At 34.4% G+C, this 18,709-nt stretch overlaps 1 protein-coding gene across 16 annotated transcripts in view; it reads right to left on the minus strand.

The window, feature by feature from the left end:
• SOX5 (SRY-box transcription factor 5) overlaps positions 1 to 18,709 on the minus strand; it is a 955,660-nt gene that overhangs the window by 33,682 nt on the left and 903,269 nt on the right. For all 16 annotated transcript variants that reach the window (XM_079142036.1, XM_079142038.1, XM_079142034.1 and 13 more), the window contains one exon: positions 9,449 to 9,626. In XM_079142036.1, coding sequence (XP_078998162.1) covers positions 9,449 to 9,626 — 178 coding nt within the window. The remainder of the gene's footprint in view (positions 1 to 9,448; positions 9,627 to 18,709) is intronic.

The raw sequence follows: 18,709 nt of genomic DNA on the forward strand, positions 1-18,709 counted from the left end.
TCAAAGAACAAAATACCTTTGCTCTTATAAATACAGTATGAATTGGAAACAACTATTTAGACCTAGGACTGATCGTCAGGGTTAACATTACTGTAAAGAATGATTGTATTTAACTTTATATCCTCCTAGATATCCTGATGTGGATCTCCTGAACTGTCTTCTTAACATATTATTCCTGACCTTGCTCTATTCTTTTATTACTCTGGAAGAAGTGTGATTCTTAAGTGATAGTGTTGGCCTGGGTACATTCATTTAGTAAGATCTTAAGAGGTTCAGCCTGATTTTCCTGTCCTCTGGCTCCTGTTTGTGTTCAACCTGGCACTGTGCATTTCTGTCATCTTTTTAGCTTCCATGTAGTCTATTTAGTTTCTTCAGAACACAAATATATTTGAAATGGTTTGGCACATGGTGTTGAATAAGATCATGAATTCTTTATGCTTTTTAGGGACTGCCAACATAACACTGTGTAGGAAAATGGTTACGATAGAGGCAGGAGGAATGTAAATTATCTGGAGGTGGATAACTAACAAACCTATGTTCTGTAAAGGCTCTTTCCATTTTGAGGTGTTTGTGTGCAGGTAGAAATGGTGGTCACTTTAAAAGAAACATTGCTCTTGGGTTTTAGTTACAATACTAAATGTGAAATTCTCCTATCTTAAGTCATAAGGTCATTGATATAGTAAAAAGTGCAATCTAGGTTCACCTGATGCTTATTTATATTTTGTTTTCATCGAAGTCACCAAATGCCCACCCCTGCTGACTACATCATTCAACAAATGGTTTTGTCTCAGATTCTGGAAAGACCAGTAAGCCCAAACTCTGGCCTTCCTGTCCACACCCCAACTCATATTATTTGCTGGCTTCAAATCCCGGTTTATACTCCCGTTCTCCTCCCGTTCCAATGAAAAAGGTGTCTACTTTCCTTTTCAGTCAAGGAAAATCCCCTGATTAATATTCTAGGTTTCTATTTCTCTTCACTGAAAGTTCTCTTTCTCATTTATATAATGCATCTGATTTCCTCTGCCATTGCTACTTCCTCAACTTTTAAACACTTAAGGTTCTCTCTTCTAAAACAAAATTCCTATAAGTGTGTTTTGCTCTCTCTTTCCAACTGTATTTCTTTTTTGCATTCTAGGTCAAGCTTCTCAAAGATGGTTTCTTATATTCCCCCATTCTTTCTTCAATTTTTTTTTTTATTTTTACAGACTGCATTTTGATTCATTGTACACAAATGAGGTACAACTTTTCATTTCTATGGTTGTACCCGACGTAGATTCATACCATTCGTGTAACCATACATGTACATGGGATAATGAGGTCTGTCTCATTCCACCATTTTTCATATCCCCCCTCCCTTTACTCTCCAGTTTCCATATTCCTGTTTCCTGTGGTCTTTCCTTCACCAAATCCAAGGGCACTTTTCACTCCTTGCACCCTACCATCATGGAAACTCCTTGTTTCTCGTCATATCTCTGTCCCATTCCTTTCTGCCTCCTCCATCTTCATATTCTTGTCTGGGATCCTTTCTTCTCTCCTGCTCCAAGTTTTTAATCACCAGACAAAGTGTACGTGAGAGTTGGGAAAGCTTGAATTAAAATCCTAGTTTTATCACTCACTAACTATATAAACTATACAAAGTATTGCCTCGATTGTCTCACTGCTTAAGTGGGGATAATACTCAACAGACAAGACAAATACTGTCAAAATTAACTAAGTTAATATATCTTCTTAATGTAATAAATGGGCCATGAAAGTTATTCATTAGCCATCACTTCTTTACAAAGTGGCCTAGTGAAATAAGTAGATTTGGGAATTGGATTCAGATGGATCTGGATTTCCACTTTTTGGAGAGTGTGATATTTGACAAATTATAACACTTAATTTCTCTAAGTTTCCATTTTCCTCAACTGTGAAATGAACATAAGGTTGATAGAAGAATGAAATGAAGTAACACATGTAAGGGAGTAGATATCTGGGTTGGTATCTGTGGAGGCTGAACATACTATTAAGTCCTTTCATTTCTCTTTCATTTTTTCCTATGTGCTTGCTCAGTTGCAGCAATTTTATCACATGGTTTTGAACATTATGATGGAATCTATAAGGATGTCATTTCTTGGTAGGTTCAATGAAATGGAAGTTAAGTCCATCAGAGTTCAAAGAGATCTAAAATGGTCACTTGATACATTTTATTCTGTCTTCATTATAAATGTAGGCAGCAATTGCACCTAGCGGCAAGCTCAGAAAGGAGGGTATGAGTGTAAGAAAGGTTTGGTGAGTCTTAATATTAGAAAGGAAATGATAAAACAGAGATCAATGTGACTTCTAATTAATATTTTAAAAAAGTATTGAAAAATGCTGGTTAGGGGTCATTAATGTAAGAAACTTGTGAGATTCTAGAACTTTTAAAATTCACCACAACTTGATTTTTTATGCTTTAGTGTTTCTTTTTAATCATTCAAAAATGTTCAGAAAATTTCCTTTTTGTGCTCTTTTAAGACCCCTTATATATTATCAGGAGCAGAAAAGAAGGGACAGACTGTAAAGTACAACTTTAGAGAAGAAAAATTCTAAAGGGAAAGAAGTAATAATGAATGCTACATAAGGGGAAAAGAAAAGAAACAGAACATCCTATAATGGCTTGAATTGTGTTCACCAGAAAGATATAATCCAAGCCCTAACCCCCAGCATCTGGAAAAGTACTCATTTTGGTAAATTGGGTCTTGAAAGATGTAAGTAAGTTAAGGATCTTGAGATGTTCTCACCCTGAGCTTCGGGTAAGTTCTAAAGCCAATGACTGTTATCCTTTGAAGAAAAGGAGACAGAGATTTGACAAACAGAGACGGGGAAATCCCATGTTAATATGGAGGCGAAGATTGGAGTTATGAATCTATAAGTCAGAGAATGCCATGAACTGCCAGCAGCCACCAAGAACCAGGTGAAAGGCATGGAAGAGGTTTTTCTTCAGTGCCTCCAGAAGGAACTAACTGTGCTGACATCTTGACTTCAGATTTGTAGTCTCCAGGATACCAACGTAGTGAATTTCTGTAGTAAGCCACCTAGTTTATAGTAATTTGTTGTGGTAGCCCTAGAAAATCAACATATCACACTCAGTCTTAAACATGTCCCTCAAAATTGTTAGGTGATCCAAACTACTATAAATTATTGACTGCCTCAAGCTCTAGTTTCCAGGTACAAACATCTGTCTACTGAGCTTTTCTATTGGATGGCCCACGAGCAACTGAAATGAGGCATTTCTAGTGTTGAATTCACCATCTTCCTACTGCTTCAGTCTGCTCCTTTTTTTCTTTTTTCCCCCTTTGGTACTGGGGATTGAACCCAAGGGCTCTCAACCACTGAGCCACATCCCCAGCCCTTTTTAAATTTACAGATAGAGTCTCAACTGAGTTGCTTAGTGCCTCGCCAAGTTGCTGAGGCTGGCTTTGAACTTGTTGATCCTCCTGCCTCAGTCTGCCAAGCCACTGGGATTACAGGTGTGCACCACCGCTCCTGGTCATCTGCTCCTTCTATATTCTATAGACAGTTTTCTATCCAGTCATTTAATAGTCATCTAATACATCTTCTTTATCTTATCCAGACAAAAGGCAAGCAAGTTTTGACACTTATACCCCAATTCCAGCTTTCGAGTTTGCTTTTCCACTCCCTTGGTCCCTGCTTTCCTTAGAGCCCCTTCATTTCCCACTTTGACTAATGCTGCCATCTTCTAATTGGTTTCCCTCTTTATACTTTCTTCAAATCCATATCCTACTCTGCTTTCAGATAAAGCATTCCAAAATAGTAAAAAAATGGGAATTTGTATGTCAAAATCTTTGTTTCAAAGCCCATCTCTCTTGGCACTCTATTGCTTAAAGTAGCATTTCATAAAATGATGATCAAGTAAGTGTAGGAAATATGAAATTAATTGCATAAAGTTTCAAAATCTTTAGTTGCATAATTGAAAATTGCATGAATTTTCAAAATCTTTAATATGATAATGTGCATTATGAATCTTCATGACAAGACAATGGTGTGTTGGTGTTCCCAAATACCTTGGAACTTATGAAACTTTAATGTTCTCCCAAAACATCATTCTGGGTTAGCTTCAAACACTTCAGCATGGGCCAGCAAGCCTCTTCATGCTGTCTATGTTGTTTGTCCTTCCCTCTTGCTGGTATCCATGAGTCCAGTGCTAGAGACACACAGGAAATATTCCTGTTCCAAGCACAGACCTTCTTCCTCCTGTTACCCACAGCTTCTTTTTTGCTAAATTTCTCCCACTTTCTCATGTGTTTAGTAATTCATTTTAATGTTACCACTTCCCTGAGGACTTTCTGGACATACCTGCCACATGCTCCTTTGAAACCTTGTCAATGCTTTTTGTCACATTGTCTTCCATTTTTCTAAGATTGTTACATCAATCTATGACCTACTCAATTTTTTATTCCTTTTCTCCATAATAGGGTCTTTTGAAGGAATAAATATATTTCTAAGTTGAAAGTATCTGTCTTTACAATTCCAAGTTCATTCGTTATTCTGTCCTCTTATCAGTGGAAAACTGAGCCACATAGCACAGATTATTAAAGCTCATTGGTTTAACTGATGTTATCAAGGCAATACAGATTCTTATTTACTGCATATTTATTTTACATAAACCTTTAAAGAGTAAAAATAAGGGCAGAATGTGCTTTAAGCAATTTTCAACAATAATTTTCTCTTTCTTTTTTTCAAGGTCACTTATCATCATCAATTTTTTGGTGCCTTTTATGTAGCCACTTCTTCATCTGTGAAAACTCACCAGAATTAGATAATCAATGTGAAAACAATTTGTAAACCACAAAGTGCTATGCAAATGTAATTGCCAGATGCGGTTGAATGATACCCCTAATGTCCTGATAATCCAATGGTTTTTTTACAATCACCTATCCTGATATAAGATTTTCTCTAAAAATACTAGTATGTTTTTCTTATTAAAATGTAAACTAATGGAATTTCAAGGTTTTATTCTCCTTCATGTCATCACCTTTTAAATTAGGAAATTGTAGAACCAATATACTCGACTAATGAACATATTTCCTTTTGTTTCATGTGGTCAATACATGTCTACTGCATTAGCTCAAGTGTAGTTTTACTTTTCTTGTGTCTCTAAGGAATGATGGGTGAGGGTAATACATTATAACATGTTACAAGGTCTACTGGGTCACAGACTGCAGGCACCTAAAACCTCACTTCAGGGATTTTACCTGCTTGTTCTCCAGAGTTTGCAAAATGTATGACACAGAGAAAGCATTTAATTCTCACTTGAAAGTACAAGTGAAAGGATAACTGAGTAAGAAGAGCATCTAAAGCAGAGAGGCCACTAATTGGCAACAACTGGAAAGAAAGAACACCAACCAGGGACTATGGCTGCTCATAATCCCTCAGTCTCCAACAGCAGCATATGTAGACCAGTCACTAGTTTGTTATTTGCATCCTTAAAAGTAAAACAAAGGGGCCTGGGGTGGAGCTCAGTGGTGCAGCACATGCTTGGCATGTGTGAGGAACTGGGTTCAATCTCCAGTGCCAAAACAAAACAACATTTAAAACAGATAATAAGCAGAATCATAAGACAGTTCACATTTTGAAAGGAACTCACTCTGAATGATTGATTAGGCACTTAGCCCTTTTAGTTCTCTGCTCCTTATCAGCAGAATGACAACTTTGACCAGATGATATGGATAGGTACTCTATCCAGTTAAGGGTTCATAATTTTAGAATAGCTGCAGTAAGAAAATAGATGAAAAAACTTCGGAAAAAAGTTAAAAGTGTTATACACATAAATGCCATAGGCAGAAAGGGCTTATGAGGGAAAGCTAACATGTGGTCAAAAGATTCTAAAATTATCCATCATTCTTCGGAACTGTTCATGCCTTTTAAGGATTCCCCTTTCTTTGGAGCTGCCTATCATTTGCATACCAATCAAAAGCATTCTTATAGAATACACTGTAATATTGGTCACCAACTTCAAAAAGTCACTTTCTATATTTGCAGCTAATAGATATATAGCAAAGAGCCCCATGTCATTAATGATAACTTAAGTTATCTTTTGGTCCATAGCTTTCCATGGTTTATTAATGGCATAACACATTAATTCTTCTTTCAGAAGTGACCTTTACAACACCATTAATCCTTACAGCTTTTATCCAACTACATTATTACTCATTATGGTTTCAGCTTTCAACATCTGCATTTGTTGAAAAGAGAAAGTAAATTGTAGTGGCCTCAAAACCTTGGAAAATGTGAGGGATGTGTATGTGATGAAGGAACTTTTCAAGAAGAAAATAAGAGATGTTTTAGAAGTGGAGAAAGTCATATGATAAATGTCATTAGATACATTCCTGCCTTCAGAAAATACTTTGTCATAATTAATTCTTGAGAATGCTGAAGTAAAAAAATAATCCACATATGATAAAATGCATATACATTAGTTATTCTATTAGTTAAATATTTGAGTTCTAGTAACATTACAAAAATAGCTCATATATCAACACTGTGATATTTATGAGCCTTCATGTATATTATGCAAGTGAATCATTCTTGCCAAGTAAAATATTTTTCTTTTACATACTCAGAACATAAAAGTAAATCTGATCTTTCTACCACTAGCTAAAGGTTGCTGAGAAGAGCAACCAAGAGTTAGACCATAATGGTGAAAATGCATGTGTGCATTCCAAACTGCTTTCAAACTTCTCAAAAATTCCGTTTTCATTGCTTCTCTTCTCACTGCTGCCCACTGTACCAGACTGAAATCCTCTAAACAAATAATCTTGAATTTTACTTTGTGGGGATTAAAACATTTATAAATACTGCAGCCTTTTCTCTGTCTAGCTCACAATTTCTCTGAACCTTGACCATTTTTATCTTCATTTCCTTTAGTTTCAGACAAAATAAAAAAAAAAAAAATGGAGTTCTTCTTTCCAAGGCTAATCTTTTCATCATCTCTTCTCCTTGCGATGTGGTCACCCTTGTACTCTTTCATATTTATCTCTCTCTCATGACTCTTCTTCTTTCTCCTTCGAAAGGAACGTATTCCTATTCTAAAATCTTTTCTGCTCAGCTTCCTCAACTGTGATCACTTTGAGCACGAAATTTATGAAAGATTAGTATGTATCGTCAACTGCACTTTCTCATATTCTTCAAAGCTACTAATTGGAAGTTTGTTCAAACCATTCTACTAAAATTTCTTTGTCAGAGCCTACCCATCTGTGAACTCCAGATAAATTGTGGGCTTTTTTTTTCTTCATGATCTTTAACTGTCCTAAAAAATGTACCACCATTAAATAATCCAACTTCTTTGAAACTTTTAATTCTCCTAGGTCAGCATGATGTTGCTCTATCTTCATTCATGCTCTAACACACTCTTCATTCGTTTTCTATCTAAAATGTGTGATGATTTAAAAATATGATACTGTCTCCTTCAAAAGTAGGAGCCTAATTTCCCTTGCTTTAAGTTGGGCTAGACTTAGTAATTCTCTTATAATGAGCAGAATCAAGCAAAATTGACTGTGTGCAACTTTGAAGATCAGGTCATAAAAGGCACTGCGGCTTTCTCTTTGTGTATTCTCTCTTGAATGATTTGCCTGAGAAGATTATCTGTACTCTAGGAGCAGCCCTAGGGACAGACCCGTGTGGCAAAGAACTTTGGTCTCCAGATAATAGCCATGAACCCACGGCATCTTGACCAAGGATATCCATCCCAAGTAAAGGCCACAGATGACTACAGTTCTGGCCAACATCCTGACTGTAATTATATGACACAGTCTAAGTTAGAATTAACTAAGAGTTGACCCTTAGAAACTGTGAGATTGTAAATAATGGTTGTTTTAAGGGGTTAAATTTTAGGTTTATTTAAAGCAGCAATAGAAAAAGAATTCACTAGATAGCACCAATGATTCTTCACCTGCTTTTTCTTCTTACCAGACATACTCTTTTCTGGTGAACTTTTCTCTCCTGGCTTCAAGGAATGATTTCCATATGTAAAATGTTAGCACCTTATTTACATAGTAGTTTTATATTCACAGTTACCTCCTGACATCAATACTTAAATGGTTCCTTGTTTCGAATTCCACATATATTAAATTTTTATATGTATTCCCCCAAATTTTGTCCCGTTTTGGTCTTCTCTTTCATAATAAGGCACAAACCTTATTATTTAAAAAAATTCAAAATCCTAGAGTCTTCTGTCTTCAACTGGAACCTCTCCAGATATATTGATGGTTAATGTGTTATGACACTACTATCTCTTCAATCTGTTTTGTCCTTTGCTTTTTTTATCATTGTCTATTTCTGTCTCATGTAGCCTACTCTCATCCTATCCTAAAACAATGGTTTTCTTGATTTCAGTTATCTTTCTGTTGCCAGTACTCTTCAAAAAATTCTGATTACATTGCTTCCTATAGAAAAAGTCAAAATCTCTTAGCAAAGTATTGAATCTGAGGCTTTCAGCTTTTGCTTTCGTCATTTTCTACCACATATTTATTCCGTAGTTAAATTGGTGCATTTCTTAGAAATGTGTAGTATTCTTTTTCTAGCACCTAGAAAGCCTACAAATACAGCTTCTCCTCAAAAGTCAGATTCAATTATGATATCTTCAATTTGGTCTTTCTTGACACTTCTCAATGAGAATCCAACAGTCCTCCAAACATAAGATTGCCACTGCAGAGTAGCACTTATTACACCTGACTTGTACTATAGGACAGGTTACTCCTCCCCACCTAAACCATGAGCTGGCTACTGGAGGGCCAGTCTGTGCTAGCCTTCTCATAATAAGATGATGTAATAAACATATCAACAAAAGTGTGCTGGATTGAGTATTAATATTCTTCTTTATAATAACAAAATAAAGATTCTTGTATTTTTTGTCAGATTATGGAAGCATTCTTTAATGTTTATTTACTCAACTGAAATTACACTTACAAAGAAGTGAAGGCATCACTATAATATTTTGGTGTGTTCAATCAGGATTTTTAAGCAGAATGGAATGGAATTAACTTCACATAATAATGGTTGATTGCCGATCCAGGTAGAATGCATTTCATCATTATATATACTTTGTATACATCACAAAAAATGGAAATAAATTTCAGTGATGGAAAAGGCAACTCATCTAACAACGACATTCTGGAGTCACTGCTTACTATGATTAGTCATTTAGATCTCTTTTTAATAAAATTGCAGACATAAGTTACATACATAAATATAACGAGTACAATTTGATTTCAAGGGGACATTATAACTTGGACTTCAGTTAGAAATTACACTTGCATGTTTAAAGCAGACCTGTGTGGTTCTTTAAAATGAAAGTCTACTATTGAGTTCAAGCCATGCACAGGGTATGAGTGATATGCCATTAAAGATGATTTCAATCAATTGCTACAAACAGAAAATCAGCAAGAACAAAAGAAACAGAACTTACCTATTGTGCTAACTCTGGCTGAAGGACTAGCTAATGCTGCTGGGACAGAGGCTTTGAGGGGGCCTGCCCCACTGTTTATTCTCAGAGCTGGCATATGGGGAGAGGTGGGTGATGTGGGTGATTTGCCATCAGAGGTCTTGGGTTTAGCTGATAGGTTCAGTGGCTGTGCCACTTCATCCTGCAATGATTATTAGAACATGAGCTGTGATAAGGAAAGGCTGATCAAAAATGTCTAGAAAAACACAGGTATACAGCCTGTCATTTCCCATCAAATACTCTACCAATCACTGATCTTAACATTCAATCTGAACATTATTGTATTTGGTTAGCTGTCAACACAGTGCCACTTTCAACTACATATTATAAAGCCCCTGTTGTATAAGGGAAAGGACACATGACCTCCATGTGCACTGAAGGCACATACTTGATGTAACCTGTAAGAAATAATCTTGTTATTCTTTATACTATTCATATTTATTGAGAGACATTACAGTTCTTATAAAATTATGATACAGGTAGGTGATTTTTTTGTTTCTGTTTTTTTTTTTAAACCTCCAAACAACAGGGTTTGAATCTTAAGCACCTTTGTATCCTGGTTGCTTGGGCAGAGTACCTAGAACATCTGTGACGGAAGGATGACTTAAATGGTTGTGCAGCTCTCAGCACTGCTCTCCAAATTAATTACAAAATAGAGGAAAATTTTCTACCTTTCTTAGAAAATGATCACTTCCCCTAGGTTTCTCAGAAACACTTCTGGATTTTATTTAAAAAGGAAAATAAGCATAATTAACATTATTCAAATACACACTATTTATTTACATGTGACACTGGTCTAAACATGTAACAGCATGCTTTTGAAACCCAGTTTTTTTTCTTGATACTTTAGAGCATGATATATGTGGCATGAAGACTAAGATGAGGTCCGTTCAGCATGGTTGGTGATTTCCAATTTTTCTATGCCTGAATAATTAAAACTCTATTTAAGGCCTTTCTATTTAGTCCTTAGGTAATTTCATACATGATTTTATGAATACAATATCACCAAAATTTCTATTGCAGCATATAAGGATCAGATAATATCATTATCACATCACTTTCTTATCATTACAGAGAAAGTTGTTTTATTCCTTTTCTGTGCTGTAAAATAGGAATATTGTGCCACTTATTTGTATATGGTTGTTTATATTACATCCAAGTTTACATTGGTACTATGGTAGAATAAAAATTTAGCTTCCATTTAGTTACTATTTCTTGAGTTAAGAACATAAAATATTTACTAATAGCAGGATAACTTGTTTAAAGGAGAATGATTTTTAATCAAACAGGTAATTAGGTGACATGGAGACATTTTAATTAACATATACAAAAATCTTATGTACATATTTACCAAAAAAAACCACTGAAATAAATTATTTTACAAAAAATGGTAAAATGGAGCCAGGTATGGTGACACATGCCTATAATCCCAGAATCTCAGGAGGTTGAAGCAGGAGAACCACTTCAAGTTGAGCCTCAGCATCTTATTGAAACTCTCAGTCACTGAGCAAGACCTTGTTTCAAAGGAAAAAATAAAGAATAAAAAGGTCTGGGCAGGTAGTTCAGTGGTAAAGCTTCCTTGGGTTCAATTCAGTCCCAACAACAACAACAAAAAACAAGTCCTTGGTATAAAATGATATCTATTTCAAGTTTACATATTTAAGTTTATTATTAGGGTTTTTTTTAAAAAATTCTTTTGTTAGGAACACTTAGGAAACTCATGAACAGACTAGGAGAAACTGCTCTTGAAACTTCTTTTTTGTTGTTTAAGAGAAAATAATAGTGATTTGAAAAATTCATGAGATAACTGAGTTGGCAATCTAGTGTCATGTGAAATACAAAAAAAATGACTGACCATTATACCAAATTTATATTGATTCACAGAATCTTGGTAAGAAGTAAAATAAGGGGTGGGTCCCAATAAACCTGTGTTTGAATTAGCATTCCCAGGTCATTCTGATGCACACTGAAGTTTGAGAGCAACTGGCTTATATAGGGAGACTATTAAAAAAGTTTCATTAGGTTTCAAAACCTTTTTTAAAACCTTCCTCCATATAAGGAAATAACAATTAAAATACGTAATAGTACCTGAATCTTTAAAATTTGATTGGGACATCTATGCTAATAATAAAACCTGGAGACATTGATATGCATAATAAAGCAAATGCTACTGAGATTCTGTGGAGCAATCAGAATTAGAATTCAGATCTTCATTAGGTTTAAATATTCAGATTGCCACATAGGGACTTCATGGACTAATCAGTATGCAACTGGAAATATTCCAGGCACTCTGCCCTACCACAAATTGTACCTGTTTGCTAGCCTCCGTGTGAACTAGCAACTTTTTGACAGGATGGACAACTTCTGGAAAAGTTTTGAGGAATGCTTCAAGAATTTAAAGGTAGCTGTTTCACTTGACTGTGCAGAAAAATAAGAGGAAAGAATGTATTCTCAGAGTTGGAATAGGGGGGATTTATGAGCAGAGGAGAAATAGTGTATGAGTGTGTACACACAGGGAGTGGTGCTGTTGATGAAGATGATGGAGGCTTGGAGGCTGAGGGGTGAAATGCCACATGTCTTAGCTTTAAGCACTAAGAACTATTGTACATTCATGCTGAAAGATGAGTATTCAAAGCATTTATTAAAGCAAGAGACCCACTGGAATGCTTAATATTCTTTACTCAAGGCAGCACAGATGTCTGAAAGCCAAAAAGTGCAGGGCCCCAAGGACATAATAGAGGTTGACAGTTCCAAAGTTGATATAAATGTCGTTCAAAATTGCCCTTTTATTCTTTCCCATCGTGTGATGGAGCTAATTGTATATTTTAATAAGAACTCATATGCTTGATCCTTATAATGGTAACTGTATAAATAATTTTGACTCAGTATATGATATTATTTCACAATTTGGTTCTTTAATAATTTACTGCAGAGATACTATACCCAATGCCTATTATTCATTAAGAATACAAAAATTACAGTTTTCCGCTTTCTATTAATTATATTTCACTTGACTAGATGAAAATTTAAAGAACCTTAATTATAAAAGGGACATGGACTATTTATGGCATGCATTTTCATAGTTGTGAACATAAGCAATGAACACTGAAGATACAAATTTTTCTACTTTGTTGTTTTACATAATAGAGGAATTTGAAGACTTAGAATGATTAACCCCTACTCCTACAAATAAAACACAGATTTAAAAATACAAGTAAATAATTTATATAATAAGAAAGAATATAAGTAAATTTCAAGGTCAGGAAAGCATTGGAAAAAGCATTTCTATCTGGTATATCATCAGGCACTGAATAAAGCAATTTCCTTTTAATTACTTGCCCAATTATTAAATGAGATTACCAAGTGAAACTTTTGAAAATAGCATTTTTCATTTATATATAAAGTGGTGTTTGTATCTTCATACATGTGTGTTGAATAACTTCAAATTTCTGTGTGATAAGTATAAATTATTTAAATTGAAAAATGTAAGCTAAACATGTTTTAACCAGGCTATTATTTATATTTACAGATTTCATTATAAATATTCTAAATCATTCATTTAATCTTCAATATTATGAATTAATTAATGATCTCATGGAGGAAACTAAAGTACAGAAAGTTCTAGTGAAATCCAGGTTTGGACTAAACTTATAATATTCTTTTAATTCATGTGACGAATTTAGTCCTAAATTTAAAAAGACACTGATGGAACATAACTTCTGAAATTCAGACCTAACCATATACTTCTATCAGGTAACAAATCATATCAAGGGTAAGACACATATGTTAAAATGAACTAATGCGCACATTTACTATTTTACACCTTGGTTAAACAGTTAAGGCACAAACTATTGACTACTTTTTGTGTTCTCTATTTTCTATATCCTACAGAATTAAAATTTTCCTTTGGTATTACTAAAAGGTTGTTTGATTAGTCTATTCTTTGAGAAAAGTCCCAAGGGTTCATGCACACCATACATGGTACAAAAAAAATCTTTGTATCTCTAAATACATATTTTAGAAACCAATTGCAAATATAACTTCTAATAAACTACTGGCTAATCTTACCTAAGATGAAATGTAGAGCAAGTGAAAACCAAATAAACATAGAGTTATGCTTTTTCCATTTTCTCATAGGTATCATGACTTGTATGAATGTGACATTTCACTCAACAGGAGCTTCTGGCCACAGGAGAAGAAATATTGTGGAGGCTCTAATTAATTTGTATCCCAGCCAATGACAATCCCCCACACAGATGAATAAATAAAACACATAAAGAAAAGAGTGTGACACAATTACGTAACCTTTGATGTACTAAAGAAATTCCAATTGTATCATGGACTCATGGATTATTCCACATAAACACTGTAGAAGAACTGTATAAAAGTAAAACACATTTTATTCAGATGACTTTCAAATAAGTTATTTTAGAAAACACATTAGGTTAACATAACTGTATAATATTCATAATTTTATCTTACTCGAAGATCAAATGGCTTAGGAAAATCAAGCATAATTTATTAAAGAATAGGCATTCTTCAAAATCCTGGAGAGTTATTTTTCTCTCTTTGTATTACTTAGTCTTTCATTTCTTTGTTAGGGAGTTTTATCAGAGAAATAGAATTAGGGATACCAGTACCTACAGGCACTCACTAACTTCTTCTTATTTTTATCCTTATTCTTCACAATATGGAAATACACCCATAACTGAGTTGTGGGACCATAGTGTGCCCCACTGATGATGTGCAAATGATTACACTCTTCAGAATAAAAATTTCAACTTTATTTACATCTTTATTCTTTATTATCCAGCTGCTGGTTTGGTTAATGTCATATCAGTTATCTTGAAATTCTACTTCATTCAATATTTACCTATATTAATTAATTATTGAAAAATCAAACATTTACTTGGCAGTTAAATTTACATCATTCCAATGGCTACAGACAAGAATACATAAACTTACTTAATCAACCATCCATCTATTCATTTATCATTTACTGAATGGTTTCTCAACTCTTTATTAATGGCTATTATATGCTAAACACTAGAAAAATGCAATTCAATGACTAGACATGCGACTTTGAGACATTGGATTTTTGTGGTGAGTCATAAAGAAGCAAAAAGGTGCATTTACTTTTTATTTAGACTGTAAATATACATGTATGTGGAATTGAACTCCTCAAAGACTGTCTATACATTCAACATATTGTCTCTTTTATAAAAATACTTCAATTATTTAATAGCCGTACAGTGATTGGAAGAAATACACACACACACACACATTTCAGGCACATCTGCATGGTTTAAAAAGTACGATTGTTCCCATATTTATCATAAATACTCATGTGAAGTAAGTAGCAATCATAACATATGGAGAAGAGTAAAGACATTCGTGAAACATGTTGCACAATTAATCAAGCTGTGGCTATTATCCTCTCTGATGAAATAATCTTATTATATTAAGTAGGGAAGTTACATGACAGACTGAATCGTGTATGTGCGCTGCTGCTGTGCCTCTCTCCCCTACCTGTGCTCACATTCATCCTTTGTTCCACCCAGATTGTTCACTGTGGGAGCCCCTTTCACCCCTCCCACCCAGCAAGGCATTGCTCTTCTACAGTTCAGTAGAAGTTTTATTAGAGGAGAAGAAACAAAACAAATAGCATGAGGACCTGCAACAAGATTGGCATGTACCTGCTCCTCTCTCCTTCATGAGGGAGAAGGAGAAAGGGTTTACATGTATCTGTGAGAGTCAATCAAAATAATATAAAGAAAGTTGTAACTCAAAATTATTTCTGTAGTCCCTGACAAATTAGGAATCCTACTAATTTGTGTCTGATCCAACTCCATACTTGATAAGTGGGTTCCTACAAATCAAGTCCTCTTTTCATGATCTGATGCTTACTTTCAGATATACAAATTGCTAAATGCCTTTTTATCCAGGTGGATAGAGCTCCAGGAATTCTTAACAGGTATGTTTTTGCTGTGATGCTACCCTTAGAACTGATCTTCGTTTAAATGCAAGTCTTAAGTTATTTAGCTCAGGGTACTATGTTCCAGTTTCTCATTTGGCTTCCTTATTTTGTCATTTTATACTTTTGCTTTATGTATACTTGTCTCTCTTAAAAGCAGATGTTAGTAGTGTTGATTGTGGGACATTTGCTTCAATCTGCTAATTCCACTTTTTTTACATTTGAATCATTGGTCCATAATTAATTTAAAGGTATTCAAATAGTATTCATTATTTAATTAGCTGTTTAAAATGCCCTCTGTTCCTCTCTGCTACTATGTTAATATTTTCTTTGTTTTCTGATTTAGTTAATTTAATGCCTCAATCCTATAAATTACACATACACATATATATAAATATATTAAATAAATATATAATATATAATATATTACTATATAGTACATAATATTTAATATAAATATATAATAATATATTATATAATATATATATATATATATTAAACCTAACAGAGGAAAGAATAAAGTTCTGGAGTATCATATTTCACATTCATTTTTTAATTTTGGAAAAACAAGGCTCTGAAATACTTTCATCCAAATAATGCTATCTTTCCACAGTCCTTCTGTGATACCCACCCAAGTTAGCCCCCATAGTTCTTGCCTTCTGGTATTTAAACCCCTGTGTAGAATTCTCCCACAATGAATAGAGTTGATCTATATAACCAGTAGGATATTGCAGAAATGGCAGACTTGACTTCTGAGGCTAGGTCATAAAAGACATCCACAAATGAGCATGGTGGCATATGTCTATAATCCCAGCAGCTTGGGAGGCTGAGGCAGGAGGACTAAGAATTCAAAGCTAGCCTCAGCAATGGAGAGGTGCTAAGCAACCCAGTGAGACCAATACAAATACAAAAAAAGGGCTGGGGATGTGGCTCAGTGATTAAGTGCCCCTGAGTTCAATCTCCAGTACCAAAAAAATTGATTAAAAATATACATAAAAGACATCTATCTTCCTGTTTGATGGATCACCTGATCAACCTCAACACTAAAAGGCTGAATATTTCTTTATATTGAGTGACTTTCCTCTGCTGCAGGATGCTTATCAGCATCCCTGGACTCTCCCAGGGTGCCTGTAGAATTCCTGACCAAGTCACAACACCAAGATATTGCCAATGTGTCCTGGGGGACAGTTACCCCTAGTTGAGAACCAAAGCTCTGGGGAAAGCCAGCTGCCTGGTTGTGAGGACACTTAAGCAGTGTGATTTGTTATAACCCCTCAGCTTTCTTTATAATCCTCTGGAGAGCCAGGTGCATTCCATTTTACATTTTCCTTCCTTCTCTTCCTCTTAACATTTCCAATTTAGCTTTTCAGACTTTAATTTTAGATTATTCTCTATCTAACCCACACTTTTTATTTCTAAAATGTTCCAAAAATATACTATATAAATAGTTTTCATATATTTACTTAGAAGGATATCATATGAAGTATGAGTAGTCCTTTAGCCCACAGTATCAGATGAAAAGCCACTCGGGAATTCTGCAGTGTAAATTTTTCTATCTTTGAAAAGAGGAAGAATGAGAGGAATATGAGTCAAAAATAAGACTAAATGAAAACAGTTATGACATGAACTGAACCGGTATAAAATGTATGGGGTTTTAGACTCCAACCTCTGGTCCTGAGAGAACTTTAAAATCAATAATGATGGTATTTTTGTCCTTATGGCATATGTTACATCTGGATGATTGCTATTATGTTTTTAAATGAATAACAGTTCTCCAATCAAGAAGCTAAAAAGAAGTCTAGAGCAGAGCAGTAAGAACTGATGTTAATAACCACACCAGTTCTTCTTATTAACCTCTAAATGTAAATATCCAAAAGCTTTAAAAAATGCTTTAAAGAAGTTAGATTTGGTCACTCTGTATATAACAAATATAATGTTTTTGGAGCATCCAATCAATCCTCAAATTAATAATTACAAATCATTTGTCACTATTACTTTACTGTTAGTTCCTTTTGAAAATATATGCCAAAAAAGGAGACAAAGACTAGAAAATTATCAAATGATGGAATGGATTCACACAAACAAACAAAAGAAGGCCATAGAGCAATACAGCTTTACAAAGTAAACTCTAAGAAATGAAAGTCACACTGATCAAACTCCACTGCTCTCTCTCTGTGTGTTGTGGGTGGCATCCTACCTGTACCTGAATGTATGAAATGAGCACACCAGTATCTCCACTGAATCTACAAAAGGAACTGACATCAAACAGACAGCAGAACAATGCAAACATCGTCGAAACAAATTAATGGCATGCTGATCTACTGGATTCATATCAAAAAGAGGTAAAAATATCATATGGAAGTATGAATAGCCTATCATGCAGGAAAAAAATATATCAATGAAAATGTTAATGGAACATTGATGATCTTGAAACAAAACGAAATCAAATGTTCAAAAGATTTCCAGAAGGCTCCAAAACTCCTTTTCAAAAAATATTTAGGTTCTCTTAGGGCTTATGTTTTTCTGGATCCCTGACAGTTCATGACAGCTACTGATGTTTTGTTGTATATTTGGGAGAAATGAATGAGTGCCAGGTTTTCTAAGGCATAGACCCTTAGAGAAGGATGGGACTACATACATATAGGGGTGAATAAAAGATTTGAAGACAAAGGCAAAAAGTTAGGGAAGTCTAAGATAGCACATAGTACTACTGACTGTAATGATCACATTTCTCTCTATTCCTTTTCTTGTGTTTGTTATTTCCAGAAAAGTTGTTTTCTGGAATTGTTGATGACAAAATGATCAGATTTCAAACAGTTTCAGAAAACTTTTCCGTTTAAAGGAATCATCATTAATGTTCTGAGGACTTGTACCCTTTACAGTACAACTTTCTTGAGGGTACGTAATCAGCATATTAACTTATTTACATATGCCTTGAATTAAAAAAAGAATTAACTACTAAACATTAATTAGATAAATAAGATTAATAAATCAGTCCCTATACAGTCTGTTTTTCTATTATTTTTTATTAAAATATTTAGCAGTTGTTTATATCTACATACCATGCATGTAATGAATACTAAGCAAATGTCATTTTGATCTGTGGATAAAGAAATAGGAGCATATGCGCACCAAAACGTACCCCTCTAACATTTCAATCTCTTCAAATGAATTTTTCTCACTGCTTAAATTTTATAGTTCTTCCCAGTCTTCAGAACCTTGATCCCTTTTCTCCTTCTTTTCCCCTTGCA

The sequence above is a fragment of the Sciurus vulgaris genome (assembly GCF_902686455.1).
Source record: "Sciurus vulgaris genome assembly, chromosome: 5".
Lineage (NCBI taxonomy): Eukaryota > Metazoa > Chordata > Mammalia > Rodentia > Sciuridae > Sciurus > Sciurus vulgaris.